The sequence below is a fragment of the Aspergillus chevalieri genome, chromosome 6 (genome assembly GCF_016861735.1).
Source record: "Aspergillus chevalieri M1 DNA, chromosome 6, nearly complete sequence".
NCBI lineage: Eukaryota > Fungi > Ascomycota > Eurotiomycetes > Eurotiales > Aspergillaceae > Aspergillus > Aspergillus chevalieri.
The window spans coordinates 2,335,124-2,353,054 of NC_057367.1; the positions used below are offsets into that span (position 1 = coordinate 2,335,124).

The window sequence follows — 17,931 nt, forward strand, 5'->3', positions numbered from 1 at the left end:
CTGTAAGTGGTTCTCGGCGGAAGACAAATGCGATTGGTGATCCCAGATAATACCCCATAGACAGTCGTATCATAATACTTAAAAGCGAGCACCACTTCATGAAAATTCCAATCGAGCATCGCAATTCATTTTTCCACGTACATCTACCAGATACACACGTCAACATGACTACCATGGACAAAGTGTTCGCCAGCTACGCTGCCCGCCAAGCTATCCTCCAGACGAGCACAAACCCCTTCACCAAAGGCATCGCCTGGATTGAAGGGGAGTACTTTCCCCTCGCCGAAGCACGCATCCCAATGCTCGACGAAGGTTTCATGCGCAGCGACCTCACCTACGACGTCCCTTCAGTCTGGGATGGGCGGTTCTTCCGCCTCGACGACCACCTTACCCGTCTGGAAACAAGCTGCTCGAAGCTCTGTCTGAGACTCCCCCTCCCGCGCGAGCAAGTCAAGCGCATCCTGGTCGAAATGGTCTCCAAAAGCGGAATCCGTGACGCATTCGTGCAGCTCATAGTCACGCGTGGACTTAAGGGCGTTCGTGGCAACAAACCCGAGGATATCGTTAATCGTCTGTACATGCTTGTTCAGCCTTATGTCTGGGTCATGGATCCAGATGTCCAGCGAGTTGGCGGCAGTGCCGTGGTTACTCGCACTGTCCGCCGGGTGCCCCCCGGTGCCATTGACCCCACGGTTAAGAACCTGCAATGGGGAGATTTGGTCCGCGGCCTGTTCGAGGCTTCGGATCGGGGTGCTACGTACCCCTTCCTTACGGACGGCGATACAAACCTCACCGAGGGTTCTGGGTTTAACATCATCCTCGTCAAGGACGGTGTGCTGTATACCCCGGACCGCGGGGTATTGGAAGGAGTGACGCGGAAGAGTGTCATTGACGTCGCCCGGGCCCGAGGCTTCGATATTCGAGTCGAGGTCGTTCCTGTCCAATTAACGTACCAGGCGGATGAGATATTCATGTCTACGACGGCGGGAGGTATCATGCCTATTACTTCGTTGGATGGCCGTCCGATAAACGGTGGTCGGATTGGTCCGGTGACCAAGGCGATTTGGGATGGATATTGGGCCATTCACTACGATCCGCAATTCAGCTTCCAGGTCCAATATGAGGATGCGCAATCCGGAAGGGCATTGAATGGTGCTGGGAAGCTGTGATGGCTCAATCAGACTTCTAGCGATAACCATATATTTGTATGATTTAGATGCCTCGCAATGAATGCATTTCCTTTGTTTGCTCAACACTTAAATTTCATTTTCGATAAATCGTTGCGAAAGTCATAGTACCACTGTATTTCCGAGGTCGAAACGTATGAAATGGCAGACAAACTGTAGGCAATAGGCGGGAGCATTCACGAAGAGGGCTGATGGCAATGAAAGAACTAATTGGATTAGACGAAGACCTAAAGTACAGGAGTGTAACATGACTGTATTTATACACCATCTATTATAAAGAAAACCATCCAGAAGGGTTTGTATAGCTGCACGATGGGCAAGGGTTGAATGCGAGAGAACGGCTATAAGCCGACACAGACGACCACATTGCAAAATATCTACATCGGAATTCTAACTTGTTACTCATGCGTACAGGCCACTGCATCATAAACCATTTTCTCCACAGTCTCCATGCATTCCAACACTCGAAGATCTAGTTGCAGTGTGTCAGTATGCCATCTTTATCATTATCTGATTACTGTTGCATACCTCCATATGGCGATATTTGAGACGCAATAATAGCTCCAATCCCGTTCTCCCGGTCCGCGAACCAGAACAGGTTTACCAGCCCCTCCCATGATCCCGATCCAGCAGCCCGGCCCGTTGGACTTCTTTCATGGCTAATTGAAAAGGACAATCCCCATCCTTCAGTCAGGTTCTCGTCGCACGGTACCAAGGGACAGGGGTTGGCTAGGAGTGGTTTTCCGGACGGCGTATACTCGTTGCAATATCGTGGCTTGTCAGGAATTTGATCGGTAAACATTCCTAGTTAAACGTAAGTCAGAAAAACACATTCGGATAGAAAGTTTTCTAAATATCTACCTCGTACTGTGTCTGGCTTTAGAAGCTGCACTCCAGTCCGTGGATGGGTGCCATCATTGAGAAGTGTCGCTATAAGCTCTGTGCAATGAAACAGGGTCAGTTTCTCGTTATTAGAGCGAGTGCTGGACACATACGGCAGAATTCGATGGGCTTCCCAAAGCACCCAGCGCCCCCCATGCAGAAGCGATCCTTTTCTGCGTTAGCCTTACACGGCAGAAGCGGGTATCGAAGCAGGTGATCAGTGACACTCAGGCTTCCATCCTGAGACCGCTGGTGCAAGTATGCTAGAGAATTGATCATCTCTGAAGTCGGGAAGAATGTAATGTTGTCAATTCCGATGGGCCGCAAAATATACTTCTGAAAATACTTTTCAAGCGACATCTGGCTAACACGCTCCACAAGCACGCCGGCCCAGTCCATGCCCACCCCGTACTGAAATTTCGTGCCGGGCTGGTTAACCAACGGCCGATCCAGAACGTCTGATGCATGGCCGGAGAAGTCATCGAGCCCAACTGGGCGAGACCAGTCCCGAAGTTTCAGGTCCTCGAAGGCATAACCAAAACCAGCTGTAGTGTCAAGTCAGCTATGTATTCTTTTTGGGTATACTGACCTGAAGATGGCACGTTACCGGTATGCGTCATGAGCATTCGAAGTGTTATACCTCGATCCTTCGGCACCAGACGGAATCCTCCGTCCGAGGTCCGTTCAAGAACCTGGACAGCTTTCAATTCGGGAGCCAGAGACTCAACCTGATCAACATCGTCCAGAGCAAGCTTTCCCTGTTCTACCATTTGCATACAGGCTATACTAGTAATCATCTTGGTGCAAGACGCAATCCAGAACGTGGTATCGAGTGTCATCGGCTCAGGACTGTCTAGGCCCCTCTTGCCCGACGCATGGCTGAGGAGAACTTCACCTTGTCGATCTACTACGCAGTAGACAAGCCCAGGAATGCTTGGGGCTGGTTCCGACGTGGATTTGTCTAATACTGCCCGTGAGGCAGATGTGAGTGCGACAGGCAGTTGGACCATGATGACTTGGGTAATTGGTAGATTCAAGGATTCTCGATTGTTAGAAGTGAAATTGGATATATCTTTCAAAATAGCCCTGAAATGATCAGTATTTGATGCCTGCATCAAGATCCCAGTACCCAGGCCCGGGATATTGCCTGCCACCCCGCTCGGCGAAGTCGCGGTAGCAGACACATAATTTCCCGATTCGGCAACTGAGAATCGGTCACTCTGCGTTGTGGGACCGCATCCACGCAGTACGAGGTTTTTTAGTGTCCCTTTTGGTGAACATACTCTTTATTCTTTCTCTCTCCAGATGAGTTGCGAATGCCTCCTTCCCAAAACCTATGTCATATCGCATGATGTTCATGTCTGACAAATTCTCCATAAATTACCCCCAAATATACATGAGAGTCTCGCGATGCTACATCTCGCGAAGATACTTAGAGACTCTCCCTCCTATCCATAGGCGCCAAGCATACGCCTTTATTTGACTTCCCATTTGCGTGGGTCCGAATTATGAATTGGTCAGACTCTATAGTGCGAAAGAGAGAGGTGTGCTAACATGCTTGAGCAAGAGGTTGTTGTCAACAAAAAATGGTACAACCGAGATCCTGAATGCCTAATAGGCCACTATGTCCAGTGATTATTCACCAAGATACCAGTACTCTCTTGATGGTATATTAGATATCCTGTTTGGGACATGTATCGTCTGTATCATCTTCAGATTTGAAACCAGTGGCACCTATCTTTCTTCGAAACTCAGGGTCGTCTGTCAGAGACACACCCAGGTTTTCGAAGTACATCAAAGTCGGCTAGCTGCAAATATTGAGCTGCAAGCCTTGAGCCGGAGCCGGTGATCTCGGCAAAGAGATCAAATATGTCGTTGTCTATGGATACGTCTATGAGGAAGTGCGATGAAAATGTCTCGAGACGATACTGGATGGTGGAAAGTTTGCTTTTATGATGACAATATTCTGAGGTAATGTCATACACGGCATTATACCGGCAGATTTCGCGTCGGAGCGCCCCGTTAATCCATATTCCATTGATCGGAGTATACATCTATCAGCCGTGACCGGGTTGCTGTGCCGACTGATATGTGCCGATTTGTACCAGCTTTATAAAATCATACCTTTCGTGGTGCAACATGTAAAAGCAAAAAGAAAAGAGAATAATCATATGAATCCAGAGGTAAATAAGCCTGAACTCCTATTCCTCAGATCCCATCCATAACCCGCCTTCTCTTCCCCCTCCCAGTTTCATTCAAACAAGCGAGCAACATGCACTTCCAAGTCATTGCATTTCTATATTAGTCTTTATATCTAGTAACTTCATTGTCGTACCTACCCCTGAGGCCCAGGGAGGTGATAATAGTTGTCTACCTATCTGCCTGCCTTTTACCTTTGAATGCCCGGAGGGATGGTTAAGTCTTTTCGAAATAATTCGGTGAGAAGGAGATTTACTAACGTGTTGAATTGGAATAGGATTTGGTGCAAAGGGGTGTATGTGCAGTCATATAGTTATGTATCAATTTTATATCGTTATTGTGGGGTTTGGGGCTACATGCTGATGTCGCACTTTAGGACAATTGGACCTGCTGCAGGTCTGTTTAGAAGAAGTATAAGCAGGGCAAGACAGGTCGGGAAATGGAATTGGATGAGACAGAGTCTTTGATACGGACATATTCTGCTTGGAGGACAGGACCAGAAGCAATTGGTGAATAATATATGAGCCCACCGTAGTAGCGTCCTCTACATTGTCGTCCCCACACCCCCGACGTCAAGCGGGTTGGGAGAGTGCTGTGATCGCCCAGACATTCCGTGAAGGACCAGCTACCTATTCCTTATCATTCACAAGATGAGAAGAATTTGAGGCTGTCGATCTCAATAGACCGCAGCATATGGTACTACATCTCGGTGATAGTCTTCAAGAACCATCTAGTAAGACGATCTACATGCACCACGGCCCCATTCATGCCAACTTCTGTTAACAAATGCACCAAGCTGATCCGCCAGTAGCCAATCCAAAGCCTCCGATGCATGGCCGGAGGAATTATTCAGTCCAATTGGGCGAGTTCAGTCTCTGAGCAAAATCCCCGTTCCAGGCCCGAGACTTTGCACTCGGGAGGGAACGACTGAACCCGACAGACGTCGTCCGGAGCCAAGTTTTCTTTTCTCTACCATCTAACCGAAAGGCAACACGTCAATCGAAGAAGAAAAAGTCGCAGTAAATGACCGACCCGGGTCCTGCGGCATAACGCCAAGCTCCCCGCCCACCATACAGCTGTCCAAACACCAACAACAACAAATTCAGCATACGTCGATGCCGAAAGGAAAAAGGGTCTAAATTCTCACGAACGGACGACCACCATGAGTTGTCGAATTCTGGTTCGTCAGGGTCGAATAAGGCTCCAGTGGGGTCCAAAACAACGAGCAAACGATATTCCTCGTGTCCGCCCAGATCGGGCGCGCTCAGCCTACTTGATTCGACAATATACAGCTCTTATGCAGCTATGGAGCCGCAAAGGATTGAAGGCATCCATATTCAGGCCGCTCTAAGTCATGTTACGAGACTTGAATATTGTCTTAAGTAATTTATCTACATCGGGCAATGATGCGCTACTCGAGGATTGAAATCGAATATATAAAGACAATGACCACCCCCCGGTCGTGGGGGCTACAAGCCAAGAAAGCATATTCAAATCCTAGTCATTTCATATGGGATCTCGAATGCTTGTGGCTGGGTTGGCGATATCCTGGGTTTGCGGGCTAGTCGGGGCAGCTTCTGTCTCGCGGCACGTTCAACTCGGGAGCCACGAGTATTTCCTGCCCCCTCAACCTGCTTGGTCATTTTCGGAATGGGAGAAAAGCCTCGTGAACTCGGACGAGGAGTTTATTCCTCTGACTGTTGTTCATCTCAATTCGACCAATCGAGGCACGGAGTCTATCAAAGCTACGCTGGATAAGTTCCGGTGGGCGGATGACGTTTGGACGCCGGCTTTTACAAATGGTAAGTCAATACTGACAGCGCGTGCTCTCTGTCCTATTGCTGACAATGATATAGCTCTTTATGTGCAATATCCTTTGAATGCAACCTCCTCCGGAAACAACCTTACAGTCTCGCTAGGACCAGATAGCCCCGTTGACAACGTCTTCACGAGTACAGGGAAGACCACTGCCAATAAAAGCGTCCCTCAGGGACCATACTTTGTCCACAAGTACACTGGTAAGGTGTATCAGGCGTATAGGCTGTATCCGGACACAAGCCAAGCATTTCTTCAGGTAAGCTGGCATCCTTTATGCATACGTACTGCATATGTACTAACCTGACATGCAGCCCTCCTACCAAGACCCCAATGGAGTCCACCACAACCTTCGTGTCGCAACGGAATCGGCTGGTGGCTTGACCGTTGCTGTTCCGTCTCGCTTATACTTCACTCCCTCCAAGTCCAAGCCTCTGGCAGGTGTGCGCATTGCAGTCAAGGACCTCTACGACCTCAAGGGCATGAAGACAAGCGGCGGCAACCGTGCCTTGTTCGAGATTAGCAAGCCAAAGAACGCTACAGCAGTTGCCGTCCAGAAGCTCATTGATGCGGGTGCCATCGTCGTCGGAAAGAACAAGTTGTCGGAGTTCGCCTTCGCAGGACCCTACGTCACCGAACATATCGACTACCTCCTTCCTTTTAACCCTCGCGGAGATGGATATAACTCTCCTGGTGACAGCTCCGGCGGTTCTGGCTCTGCTGTAGCGAGCTATGGATGGCTCGATGCGAGCATGGGTAGTGACACTGGTGGTTCCATCCGCGGTCCGGCGACGCAGAACGGCGTTCATGGAAACAGACCCTCCCATGGTGCAGTCAATCTGACCGGCGCTCTCGTGTTATCGAATTCAATGGATACTAGCGGCATCCTGGCTCGTGATCCGAGGGTGTGGTCGGAAATCAACAAGGTGTTGTATTCGGGCTTTGCCAAGGAGTTCACAAAGTTCCCGAAGAAAATTTACGTCAATGCCGGTGATGTTCAGAGTGCGCTGTCACCAAATGAACTCATTGGTCCTGGATCTGCGAAGCTGGTTGAAAAATTGAACAATTTTACTGAAGCCCTTGCTTCATTGGTAAACGGCAACACCACAAGTCTATCAGTTGATGACCTTTGGACTTCTTCCAATGACACAGGGAACACGACGTTGAGAGACCTGACTTCGAATCTTTACAGCAACCTGACGAGTTATGAGCAATGGATTGCATTTGGCAAGGATTACCTTTCAACTTACATGAAGAGCCACGGCGGAAAATATCCTTACATGGTACCTAGCACGCTTCAGGGCTGGCAGACAGCTAATGGGTCCATGTCCCCTGATATCCACAGGGAGGATCTGAGGAAGAAGCAGCACTTCACTAAGTGGATTTCTCAAAATGTATTCAAGCCGGATGAGGAAACTTGCTCTGATTCCATCTTCTTGTACTTTTCTTATCCGCAAGGTTCCCAATCATACAAGCCGGACGTTTCTGACGAGTAAGTCCTAGTCGGATCTCAGATACCGAAAGCCCCCCAGCTAACTCATGTCACAGCACAAACAACCCCTACATCTCCCAACTAACCAACCAACTATCCTCCGCTCAAGAACAAGTCACTACCCTGAACACAACCCTCAATTGCAACTGCACCGAATTTGCCAACCAAGGAGCCTGCGCCGAAATCACCGACTCCTCTTCAGAGCCGCAGCAAAACACCGCTGCTCTGCCGAACCGTCTAGCCTCGCTGGGTGATCTCCCAGACTACGCGGTTACGTTGGGTGAAATCGCTCTTCCAGATCTTGTCTCTGACGCGAGCAAGAAGATTGAGGCTTTGCCTTATGGGGTGGATATTGTTGCTGGGTATGGATGTGATTTCATGGTTCAGAATTTGGTTACGAAGTTACATGAGGCCGGGCTTATTAAAAATGTTCAAACGGGGGCGTCTGTTTATGGGAATCGATAGAGATAATATTGCCGAGAGCTTGTACATATAAAATTTATTGCTCATCAACTAATTTCAAATTGTTCTTGATTTGGTGCTAAGTCAAGGCTGTGACGGACAAAGCCACCAGTGGCAAGCAAACAAACCTTCACTTTCCATCAGACTCTGCTCTAGCCACCCCCTTTCTCATTACTTGTTCCTCTTCTCTTTGGAATTATTCACTTTCGACAGTCACCGATAGCTCTGCATGCTTTATTTAGCTTCATGCTTGTTTGATTCCGTTCGTTTCTACGCGAAAAGCAAGTCATTAGATGACTGGGAAAAGGATGAACACAAATCCAAGGATCTACTGAAGGTTCTAACGTTAAAGCCGCCACCCGAAAGCGATGACATTTTCTTCACGAGATGTGCCGAATTCTCGCAGCCATCACCGATCCAGGCTTTGCGAGGAGATAAGCCACGCTGAATTGGGAGATCCCTCAGCAATGTTAGCGTGGGAAAAAAGCGCAATGGAAAGAATATTCGGATCCAACAGAATATTATCGATATGAGGAATGAATCAAGTCTATCCGAACGACTCTGTGATCCATTTGGCCTGTCCATCCAGCCATGTCGAAAACACGGTCTAATAATTAAGGCCCAATAAGATATAAGCCCGCTATGGCTTGAAATTGGACCGAGCAGCCAGCCATTTCAAGGCAGGAACAAGCAAATCGACAGGGAAAGTGTAGCACATATGCAAGATATGATTAACGGACAAGGTGAGTCCGTCCGTAATGCCTGAACTAATGACATACCAGTAATTGATCCCAGCATTATTCGATAATATTTCACCTCTCTTGTTTCCAATGATGGTGTCGTGGAGGTAGTCCTTTGTGCTCCGTTGACTTCTGATAAGATGCGAAGTTTTATACATTGCGTGAGACGTCACAGTTACGATGCTAGTGACTAGCTTCATGGCGTGCTTGCTAGTCCTGAAACAACAAAGCGACATGGCGACACGAATGATTTCTGATTCAGATATGCTGAGCATGTGGTACGTAAAATTCGCATGACAAATCCGGAATACGGGCTTCGAATGACAAGCGGCCGTTGCTTTAATTAGGCTCATACCACACAGATGAATGTCTGAGCTCGGAAATTAATTAAAACGAAACCCATGGCATTGTAGAAATCAAGCCATTTTGATACAGAAAAGGCATTTATGTAAGTGAGGATGGAGATCTAATCAAGATCCCTGAAATTGAGATACATATTAGACTCAATTTATGCTGGTTTCAAAGTGACACTTAGTCAATTAGCCATGCTGTTATCTGCGCATTCCAGTCAGCCTATGCACTCAAACATACCAGGTCGTGTTAATCGGCAGCGGCCTGCAATTGGGCCATTCAGCAGTCACTTTCCGATAAAAGGGTCCATGCCAGCAGCTCTTAACCTAGCCTTATTCAACGTATATTGTAACACGAATGCAAGGTCCATACATCCTTTGGCTCTTGCGCGCTTCCATGACGAACAGTATCGTATATAGTGCTGTGGTTGCTATATATGTGCGCATTGATCCATTTCCCAAACGACGAGAACTACTTGCCTTTGAAAATTGATTATCTCAATTGAAGCAAGAAAACACACTTTATCATAGGAGCATCACTCGACCTCAACGTATCATAGCACTAGTCAGATATTCAACCTGTTCAAATTGTGTACCAAACTGGATAGAACAAAGCAGTTGGATTTTGTAGAAGGCAAAAAGTTCTACCGGGTCCTGGCTGCTCATTCATACACGCACTTATTCGATTCAACTGATAGTGTCATGCTTACGCATTCTCCCAAACCTGCTCTATTGGTACATCGTTTTAGATATTATTGTCACGCACGTCTTTGGTTCATCAATACAGGGATCTACTCTCTCCATTCCGCAAATGCTTTCAACCTCATCATCTCCCGGACGCGCATCCCCAGAGAGAGACCAGCTGCCAGGAAATCATGTTTTGAGTAAATCTCACTCTTCTCCTCTCGGTCCCGGCCTCGAATCTCAGTTTGACTCGTTCGAAAACCAAGCCTTTGAAGATAATGAGCTTACTTCAGACCGATAAGCACCCGGATATAGCTCACGAACCGAGGAGGCGGCGTTCTTGCCCTGCTTACTGCCAAAGGATGTGGTGATTCACTCCGGAGAAGGGTCCGCAGAGCTTTAGCAGCAGATCCCCTTCACTTGCAAATAAGAAGGAAAGCCCCTGGCACACGATGGGCACAGACTTGAACTTAACGTTGGGTGGGAGGTGCACAAAGCGACATGTATGTACGAAGACGGAGAGCGCCTTGCTGCATTGGGAAGCATTCCAAAGCCTGCAGTCTGAATTGCCAAAGCTTGTTCCAATTCAAGATGTTCAATCCCACTGGAACTCCACATTCTTGATGCTTCGCCGAGCCAAGCAACTACACTCAACATTTAATGAGTATTGTGTTGAATATGGACAACCTCATCTAAAATTAGATGCAGAGGAGTGGCGTCAGATTCAGTATCTACTTTAGATTATGATGAGGATCTATCGGACAAATAGTCGGCCCGATTACCGAGGCCAGGGGATCTTTATATAGGTCGATGTTGCTCCACTATTTCACTCGGAAGGAATGGAAAGACCCAAAGAAGAACTGGTGCAAAATATATCGCTGATTTTTTAAGCCTTACAAACAGAGGCTCACTAACTCAGCCGCCTTCTAATATTCCATCATCAGCCTCACAGGATGATGAGCTTGGACTTCTTCTTAATTCTAGTCAGTCTCAGGAATCATTTTCATCCCAGAATGATGAGCTTGCACGGTACCTTGGAAGCAGTAAGTATTCACATCATAATAGAAAGTCCTTTATTAATACTATAGCAGGTCCATGTGACGGCCTGGTCACGTTGGCTGATTATCACGTGAGGTGTGGTTGTTTGCTTTATTGCTTTGTTGATAAATATGGCGTTACCTCCTTTCTTCCTTCCTCATGTTGATTATTCTCGTCGATAGCTACCTAGGTAGAACCCATGAGTTGGACGTTCCATTATCCTAGTAGAGCACCGTGACAGTCCACTGCCCACTGCACCCCGAGTGTTCTGGAAAGACCATGAACATGAGTTCCCAGTACTTGCTAGTCTTGCATGGGATGTTCTCTCAATCCCTGCCACTGGTGCTGGTGTTGAGAGATTTTCCAATTCTGCATGTGATATCTGTCATTACTGCCGTGGCTCCCTGAATGCCTCGACAATCCAGGAGCTTATGATGTTTATGTGTACAACTAAGTTTGAGGTAGAAGGGGCACAGCACATTTAGACAAGCTTCTTACATGGCAAGAGCGAGAAGCAGCAGAAGAGGAAAGAGATGCACAGTAGACGAAGGATAGTATTGATCCAATTAGTGATAATGAGGAGAGCTCACCTGTCAATGCGCAGCTCATGGCACCAAGAGAGCGTGCCTTAGGGAAACGGCGTAAAAGCCATGATTCTGAGCAAGAAGGTGAGGTAGACCATGAGCTTGATGATGATGATGATGATGATGATGATGGTGATCATCCCTTGCCTACAATGCCAAAGCGAGAGAGTACGCAAATATGGAGCTCAGGAAGGAACCGCAAAAAGCCTCACCGTGAGGATGATGACTTTGAATACTATTGGCTTTGTAAATAGAGTAATGTCATGGATTATGTTATTACGAAGCCTACATACTGTAGGATAATACTCGAGATTACTAGGCGTTACTAGCAAATTCATAAAGTTATGCAAGTCAAAGATGTTTCTATTTTGATTAGAGTTTGGGTCAAATGGGTACCCATTATGGGTATCTGCTTCGAACTACCCACCCATGGGTATCCGGAGGCTATCCATTACCCGCCCATGGATGGGTATGGGCATACCCATTGTGGGTAGCCCATGGGCCTGCCGAGGTCTACGCACACTTTGTCTTTATAGGTGCCATGGCCAAGACGCTAGCTGTAAGCTTAGATGCAGCTAAAACGGCCATTGGGGATACAGGAAATTAGAACATAAAGCGATGGAGTGGCGCCGGGATGGCTTGATGCTGTTTAGATGATTGTTCTGATTGCTTTTGTCTTAAATCGCTGCTTGCAAAATGCTTGCTTTGTCGCTCAGGTCACCTGACTACACACATCCTGTATATTTTCCATGTACAATAGATTAACTGTAGCGAAAACCAAGCATCATCCATCTATCTACCTACAAATGGACTGCCAAATTCCTACACGACAACGAGCGAGAGAGAGCAAGATAAAGTCACTTAAATACTACATCCAACAGATCCAGGGATGTGACCGGATTTTTGACCATCGCATAACGCACACAACACCGCTCCTACGTGCTGGAATGGTCAATCGTATCATCTTCTATCCTGGCTGCTTCAATCCTCCACAAATAGGTCACCTCCATAAGACTCGCATTAACAAGATATTGTCTTATTCTATTATCGACCATCTCTATTATCCCAGCTCCTGTTGAAGACGAACCAAAAATAACTCTCTATACTCTATACCCTCACCCCACCGACCTCCTTCCCACCAGGCACCTTCGCAGCCTCTCTCTCCACCGTACTAAGCTGCAACCCCTGGTCCTCCCATCCTTGCGTAGCCAGCTTGTACAGAGTCTTCTGGGACTCGCGGTGGGGAGTGGGACCGTCCTTTCCGCAACGGTTGCGGGATTCCGTTGTCTCGACGAGAGTTGCGTTGTCGCCTTCCAGCGCGTAGCCTTCGATATCGTCTTTGTGCTCTTCTTCGGAGAAGACGTAGGTGCGGTATTCCGTGTTGGCCCAGCCGGTTGCTGTGCGGCCAATTAGCGAAAGTGCATTTGGTATTGGGGTTTTAAGCGGGACGTACCCTGGTACTGAGAGCTATCCTCCCAGTCCTCGGCGAGATAATGCAAGAAACCACCATGCGTCACCACGACAATCTCCTTCTCGGGTCTGGCCTTTAACCACCGTCTCGCATCGCGCGCACGATCCTTGATTGCCTGGTTGGTGGGTTGATAGCGACCTTCCTACTACCCGTTAGCTTCCCCTCACCCTCTCACAGGAAAGGTAAAACGCACAGACTTATTATTCCACCCATCCCTTAACAACCTCAAATCAACCGGCAACCCCTTCTCCACAAACTCCTTCTTCAAAACCTCTGGATCATTCCCCGTATCACAAGGAGCGTCACTGATCTCTTGCACGTCCGGCAACGCAATCAATTTCACGCCATCGCCCTTTTCAAAGGCAGGCTCGAAGCTCTGCAGCGCTGTGTAGAGGGTTCTGCGCAGCGGAGAGGCGGTTACGAGCTCGATGCGCTCGTGGTAGGGGAAGGCGTGGCGAAGGGTGCGACATTGTTCGTGGCCAAGGTCGGTGAGGGAGGGGTCGTGGATTGCATGGTTTGCTTTTGTGAGGTTGTGGACGCCCTGTTGCTTCGGGTTGGTTTTGTGGATTTTTTTGGTATATTTGAGGGAGGTACCTGCGCATGGCGGACTAGGTGGATGACGGGAGGCATGTTGGTGAGGGGCTGATCGCGGGGTATGAAGAGATCAAGCAAGGATTTAAGTATTCAAGAGAAGAATCCCCCAAAGCAATGTAATCCTCAAGAACCTACTGTTCTGGTAGAAATATAACCAGAGTATGGAAAGAAAGGGACGATGCGAGAGTGAGAAATCCCCAGAGGCGATTCTGACTCAGGCCGGACCACAGCTGCCCGCCATTCTCGGATCACAGTATATGTGACCTGAACACCTGCGGGTGGGTCATTCCACGAGGTTACCAACTTTATGCAGACCCCTCCATGTTTTACCCCGATGGTCTATCGGCTAGGCTAACTAACTATATGACTACCGGGCAGAAAGCGAAGGCGGTGAGACACGTGTCCCGCTGGGTACTGTCGGAGATGCGGCTTAGTCAGGGTCGAAAGTAACGTGATCGGACACCGAGCGAGCGGTGTCTATATACCATACAAAATGGCAGCTTTTGACGACTAAACAGCTGCGCCAAAATTTAGTATAAGAGTATATCCAAATCATGGTAGCATATATAGGGTGTATTCAAGAGTATATCACATTGCTTTTGGGATTTAGACTTCATCTATCGCCATAGACGCTGGGATATTTATAAATACCAAAAATACAGCTGTAATTTATATTATCTTGAGAAATACGTATTAGAATTGATTGTTCACTTCATATATGTATGGAACATATACTGTCATTCTATTATTTGAGATTTGATGTGTATTACATCCATGGTTGTTGGGAAACTGGGGCCTTGAGAACTGCTGTTTTATATGGGATATTGATACCGCTCGCTCGGTGTCCGATCACGTTAGTTACGTATCAAGCGTATATGGTCGAGGTCTCTGATTTGTGCAAATGAAGCTATCTAGGATCCTATATAAGACCGTAGGCTACCTAACAGAGTATTCTAAGCGAATGTGCGGTTTGAACAGCAATAAGGGCAAAGGAGTGAATAAGCTGCTTGCGCCATATGATACCAGTGAGGCATCAATCAGGCATCAGTTGGTATTGTTCGGTAAGGAACCTCTATATTCCGACAGGTACTAACATGAAGAACGCGTTCTTCAGAACAGTTGGTCAGGAAAAAAGGATCGTGGAGGGAATAGCCTCTACTCTTCCCCCTTCTCCCTCACCCTCCCAACTAGATGAGCTTGCTTTCAGCATCACCCAGGCGATTTCCACCTCTCTGGAGGCCTCCACAAAAAGGGTGTATCCACGCCCTTGCGGACATAAATGGTGGAACCAAGATTGCTCCAGGGCAGTCAGGACCCTCCGAAGGGTCACACGGGACCCAACTTCAACGTCAGAAGATATTGGGGATGCTAAACGGGTCCTCCGCCGCGTTGTCCGGCATAGCAAACGCCACTTCTGGCGCTCAAAGATTGACGAATTTGAGGAACCAAAGGATGTGTTCAACGAACGCAGTGAAGTGGAACAGAACTGAAGGCACTCTACCTATCTCCCCTTTAAAAGAAGGAGACCAAGTCCATATCTCCACAGATGACAAGGCAAGCTACCTGGTCCGGGCACTCTTGCAAAAGGCCTCATGCTCAGAGGATGTGGAGGCCAACTTGGAGCCTATTGATGATCCCAAATTGCCTTTCCCAGCTATCACAGAGAAGGAGATACACACCACAATTGCTAAGCCCAAGAACAGCAGCCCAGGAAAAGACGGTATAACCACCTCTATCCTTAGAAAGGTGTGGCCCTCCCTAGGCCCTGCCATCTCAACACTATACCAGAACTGCCTAGACCAAGGCTGGCACCCTACTCCCTTTTGAGATGCCTCACTCGTGGCTTTGCCAAAACCAGGAAAAAGGGACTGAAGCTCCCCTCGAGCTTACAGGCTAATATCTCTTTTATCAGTTCTGGGAAAAGGCCTTGAGCGCTTAATAGCCCGCAGGATGGCTTGGATTGCTATTAAATACAGAGTCCTCCACCCTCAGCAATTTGGAGCTCTCCCACTGCATTCCGCAACGGATCTAGCTGCTGCTTTGATCCACGATTTTAAGGAGGCATGGTCATGGGGTCTGAAGGTCTCCATGCTCACATTGGATGTACAAGGTGCTTTTGATGCCATCCTACGTGGATGACTGATCTGATGGCTCTGAGAACAGGGATGGCCGATCAATGTAGTCCGATGGGTAGCTAGCTTTACCCAGGCTTCCGCGAAAAACATGTACATACGTTACTCTATTTCCCTGCTTCACCTTTAGCAGTTAGTTTAGTATGATTTACGAATAATCAGATCATGCACAGATTGTCTTTACGAAGTACATACCGGCTTTTCTACAGTTGGTATGATATGAATCGACCGCGCTAGGTAATTGTCATCTTGTCATTTCTCTATGCATAGATCGCCGAAATAGGATCACCTAGGTTATTGATGTATCCCACCTCCACATCCGACACTCAAGCTTTGCCCACATATCTCCGACATACAGCGATCTCCACCAATAACCGACCTGGTTATGCAGACAACTGTACAGTCGACCATGGCAGACAGTTTTGAAAAGAACGGAAAATTTGCCTATAATAAGGCTCTTTTACCCTAGTTACGACATAAAGTCCTGTTCATCAAATTGATCTTCAACATCAATTCGTTACAGAATGTTATCCCCAATCACGCTCTTCTGCCTCGCAGTAGGCTCATTACTTCTCTTTTCTCGTATGTTGTCTGTTGGACGAAGACCGAAGAATTATCCCCCTGGCCCTCCTACACTGCCTATTATTGGGAATATTCATCAGGTACCTTCCTCATGGCCTCCTGTATGATGGAAGTGACTGACCAAAGTAGATGCCAACTCATGATGCGCACTTGCAATTTGAAAAATGGGCGCGCGAATACGGTCCTATTTACAGTTTGATGCTGGGCACGAAGTGCCTGATTGTCATCTCGAGCGATGAAGCTGTCAAAGAACTCCTCGACCGCCGAAGTCGGATCTACTCCCACCGCCAGGATATGTATATCGGACAGACGCTGTGTAGTGGTGGACTTCGTGTTCTCATGATGGTATGCCATTTCCCTCGTATTTCCCAGAATCAAATCAAGTACTAATAATATAAACAGGGCTACGGTCCAACCTGGCGCATGTGCCGCAAAATGATCCACGGCCTCCTCAACGTCGTCACCTCAAAGTCCTACCTCCCCTACCAAGTGCTCGAGAACAAACAAATGCTCTACCAATTTCTCACCGAACCCAACGACTTCCTAAAGCATATCCGGCGGTACTCCAACGCGCTGACGACAACAATGGTCTTTGGCTGGCGCACGCCCACCTACGAAGACCCCAAGATGATGCAGCTATTTGATGGGTTCTCCGAATTCTCGGATATCAATCAGACCGGCACGGCAGCAATAATTGATTTCTTCCCGTTCTTGGGCAAGTTGCCTGAGTTTCTCGTGCCGGCGCAGGGGAAGGCGAAGGAGTTGCATAAGAATGAAAAGGAGTTGTATTTGAGCCATTGGCTGCAGGCAAAGAAGGATATTCGCGCGGGCACTATCAAGCCATGTTTCTGCGAGGGCATGTTTGAAGCGCAGAAGTCTGAGGGTTTCAGCGATGACCAGGCTGCTTATATCTCCGGGACGCTGCTCGAGGCTGGCTCCGACACTACGTCCTCTACGCTCTATGCTTTTGTGCAAGCAATGCTCGTCTATCCCGACGTGCAGCGCAAAGCACAAGCCGAAATCGACCGCGTCATTGGCCCCTCCCGCATCCCCTGCATGGATGACATCGACGCCCTCCCTTACATCCGGTGCATCATGAAAGAAACACTCCGCTGGATGCCAACGACCATCATGGGCGCCGTCCCGCACGCAGTCACACAAGACGACGAGTACATGGGCTACTTTATCCCCGCGGGCGCGGGCGTCCTCCACAACGTCTGGGCTATCCACATGGATCCCAAGCGGCACCCCGAGCCCCGCAGATTCAACCCAGACCGGTACCGCGGCGATGAGCAGAGTCTCGGCGACGCAGCTGCGAACCCCGACGCATCTAAACGCGATGTTTTTACATTCGGTGCGGGGCGACGCATTTGTCCTGGGATCCATGTTGCGGAGAGGAGTTTGTTCCTGGGTATGGCGCGGATTCTGTGGGCATTTGATATTCTGCCCAAGGTGGATGAGAGGACAGGGGAGAAGATTGTGCCTGATACGGAGAGGTTGACGCAAGGGTTTGTGTGTATGCCGGAGCCATTTCAGGCGGATATCAAGCCACGATCGAAGGAGAGGGCCGGTGTTGTGGTTAGGGAGTGGGAAGAGGCAAGGAAAGAGAATTTGAATGAGAGTCTGCAGTGGACGATGTCAGAGAAACAGTAGCTATTGTTTCCATTATGATACATGATTATGAATATACTGCTCATGGATTACTTGATATTATCCACT

The 17,931-nt window shown here is 48.2% G+C and overlaps 5 protein-coding genes across 5 annotated transcripts; 3 read left to right on the forward strand and 2 right to left on the reverse strand.

Annotated features, from left to right (window-relative positions):
* Positions 1–164: 164 nt before the first annotated feature.
* Positions 165–1,169, forward strand: ACHE_60837S (aminotransferase class IV; the record flags this gene model as incomplete). The annotated part of the gene is made up of 1 exon (XM_043282055.1): positions 165–1,169. The coding sequence occupies one exon, from the start codon at positions 165–167 to the stop codon at positions 1,167–1,169; it is 1,005 nt and encodes a 334-aa protein (XP_043139473.1).
* A 416-nt stretch (positions 1,170–1,585) lies between these two features.
* On the reverse strand, positions 1,586–3,079 carry ACHE_60838A (serine hydrolase domain-containing protein; the record flags this gene model as incomplete). The annotated part of the gene is made up of 5 exons (XM_043282056.1): positions 1,586–1,659; positions 1,716–1,991; positions 2,049–2,126; positions 2,183–2,614; positions 2,659–3,079. 5 exons carry the CDS (start codon positions 3,077–3,079, stop codon positions 1,586–1,588), a joined length of 1,281 nt encoding a protein of 426 aa, XP_043139474.1.
* A 2,711-nt stretch (positions 3,080–5,790) lies between these two features.
* ACHE_60839S (uncharacterized protein) lies at positions 5,791–8,040 on the forward strand (the record flags this gene model as incomplete). The annotated part of the gene is made up of 4 exons (XM_043282057.1): positions 5,791–6,070; positions 6,125–6,342; positions 6,398–7,575; positions 7,632–8,040. The coding sequence occupies 4 exons, from the start codon at positions 5,791–5,793 to the stop codon at positions 8,038–8,040; spliced, it is 2,085 nt and encodes a 694-aa protein (XP_043139475.1).
* A 4,500-nt stretch (positions 8,041–12,540) lies between these two features.
* ACHE_60840A (histidine phosphatase family protein) lies at positions 12,541–13,534 on the reverse strand (the record flags this gene model as incomplete). The annotated part of the gene is made up of 4 exons (XM_043282058.1): positions 12,541–12,830; positions 12,887–13,046; positions 13,098–13,445; positions 13,499–13,534. The coding sequence occupies 4 exons, from the start codon at positions 13,532–13,534 to the stop codon at positions 12,541–12,543; spliced, it is 834 nt and encodes a 277-aa protein (XP_043139476.1).
* A 2,807-nt stretch (positions 13,535–16,341) lies between these two features.
* ACHE_60841S (cytochrome P450) lies at positions 16,342–17,865 on the forward strand (the record flags this gene model as incomplete). Its single annotated transcript, XM_043282059.1, has 2 exons — positions 16,342–16,557; positions 16,615–17,865. 2 exons carry the CDS (start codon positions 16,342–16,344, stop codon positions 17,863–17,865), a joined length of 1,467 nt encoding a protein of 488 aa, XP_043139477.1.
* Between the last annotated feature and the right edge of the window lie 66 nt (positions 17,866–17,931).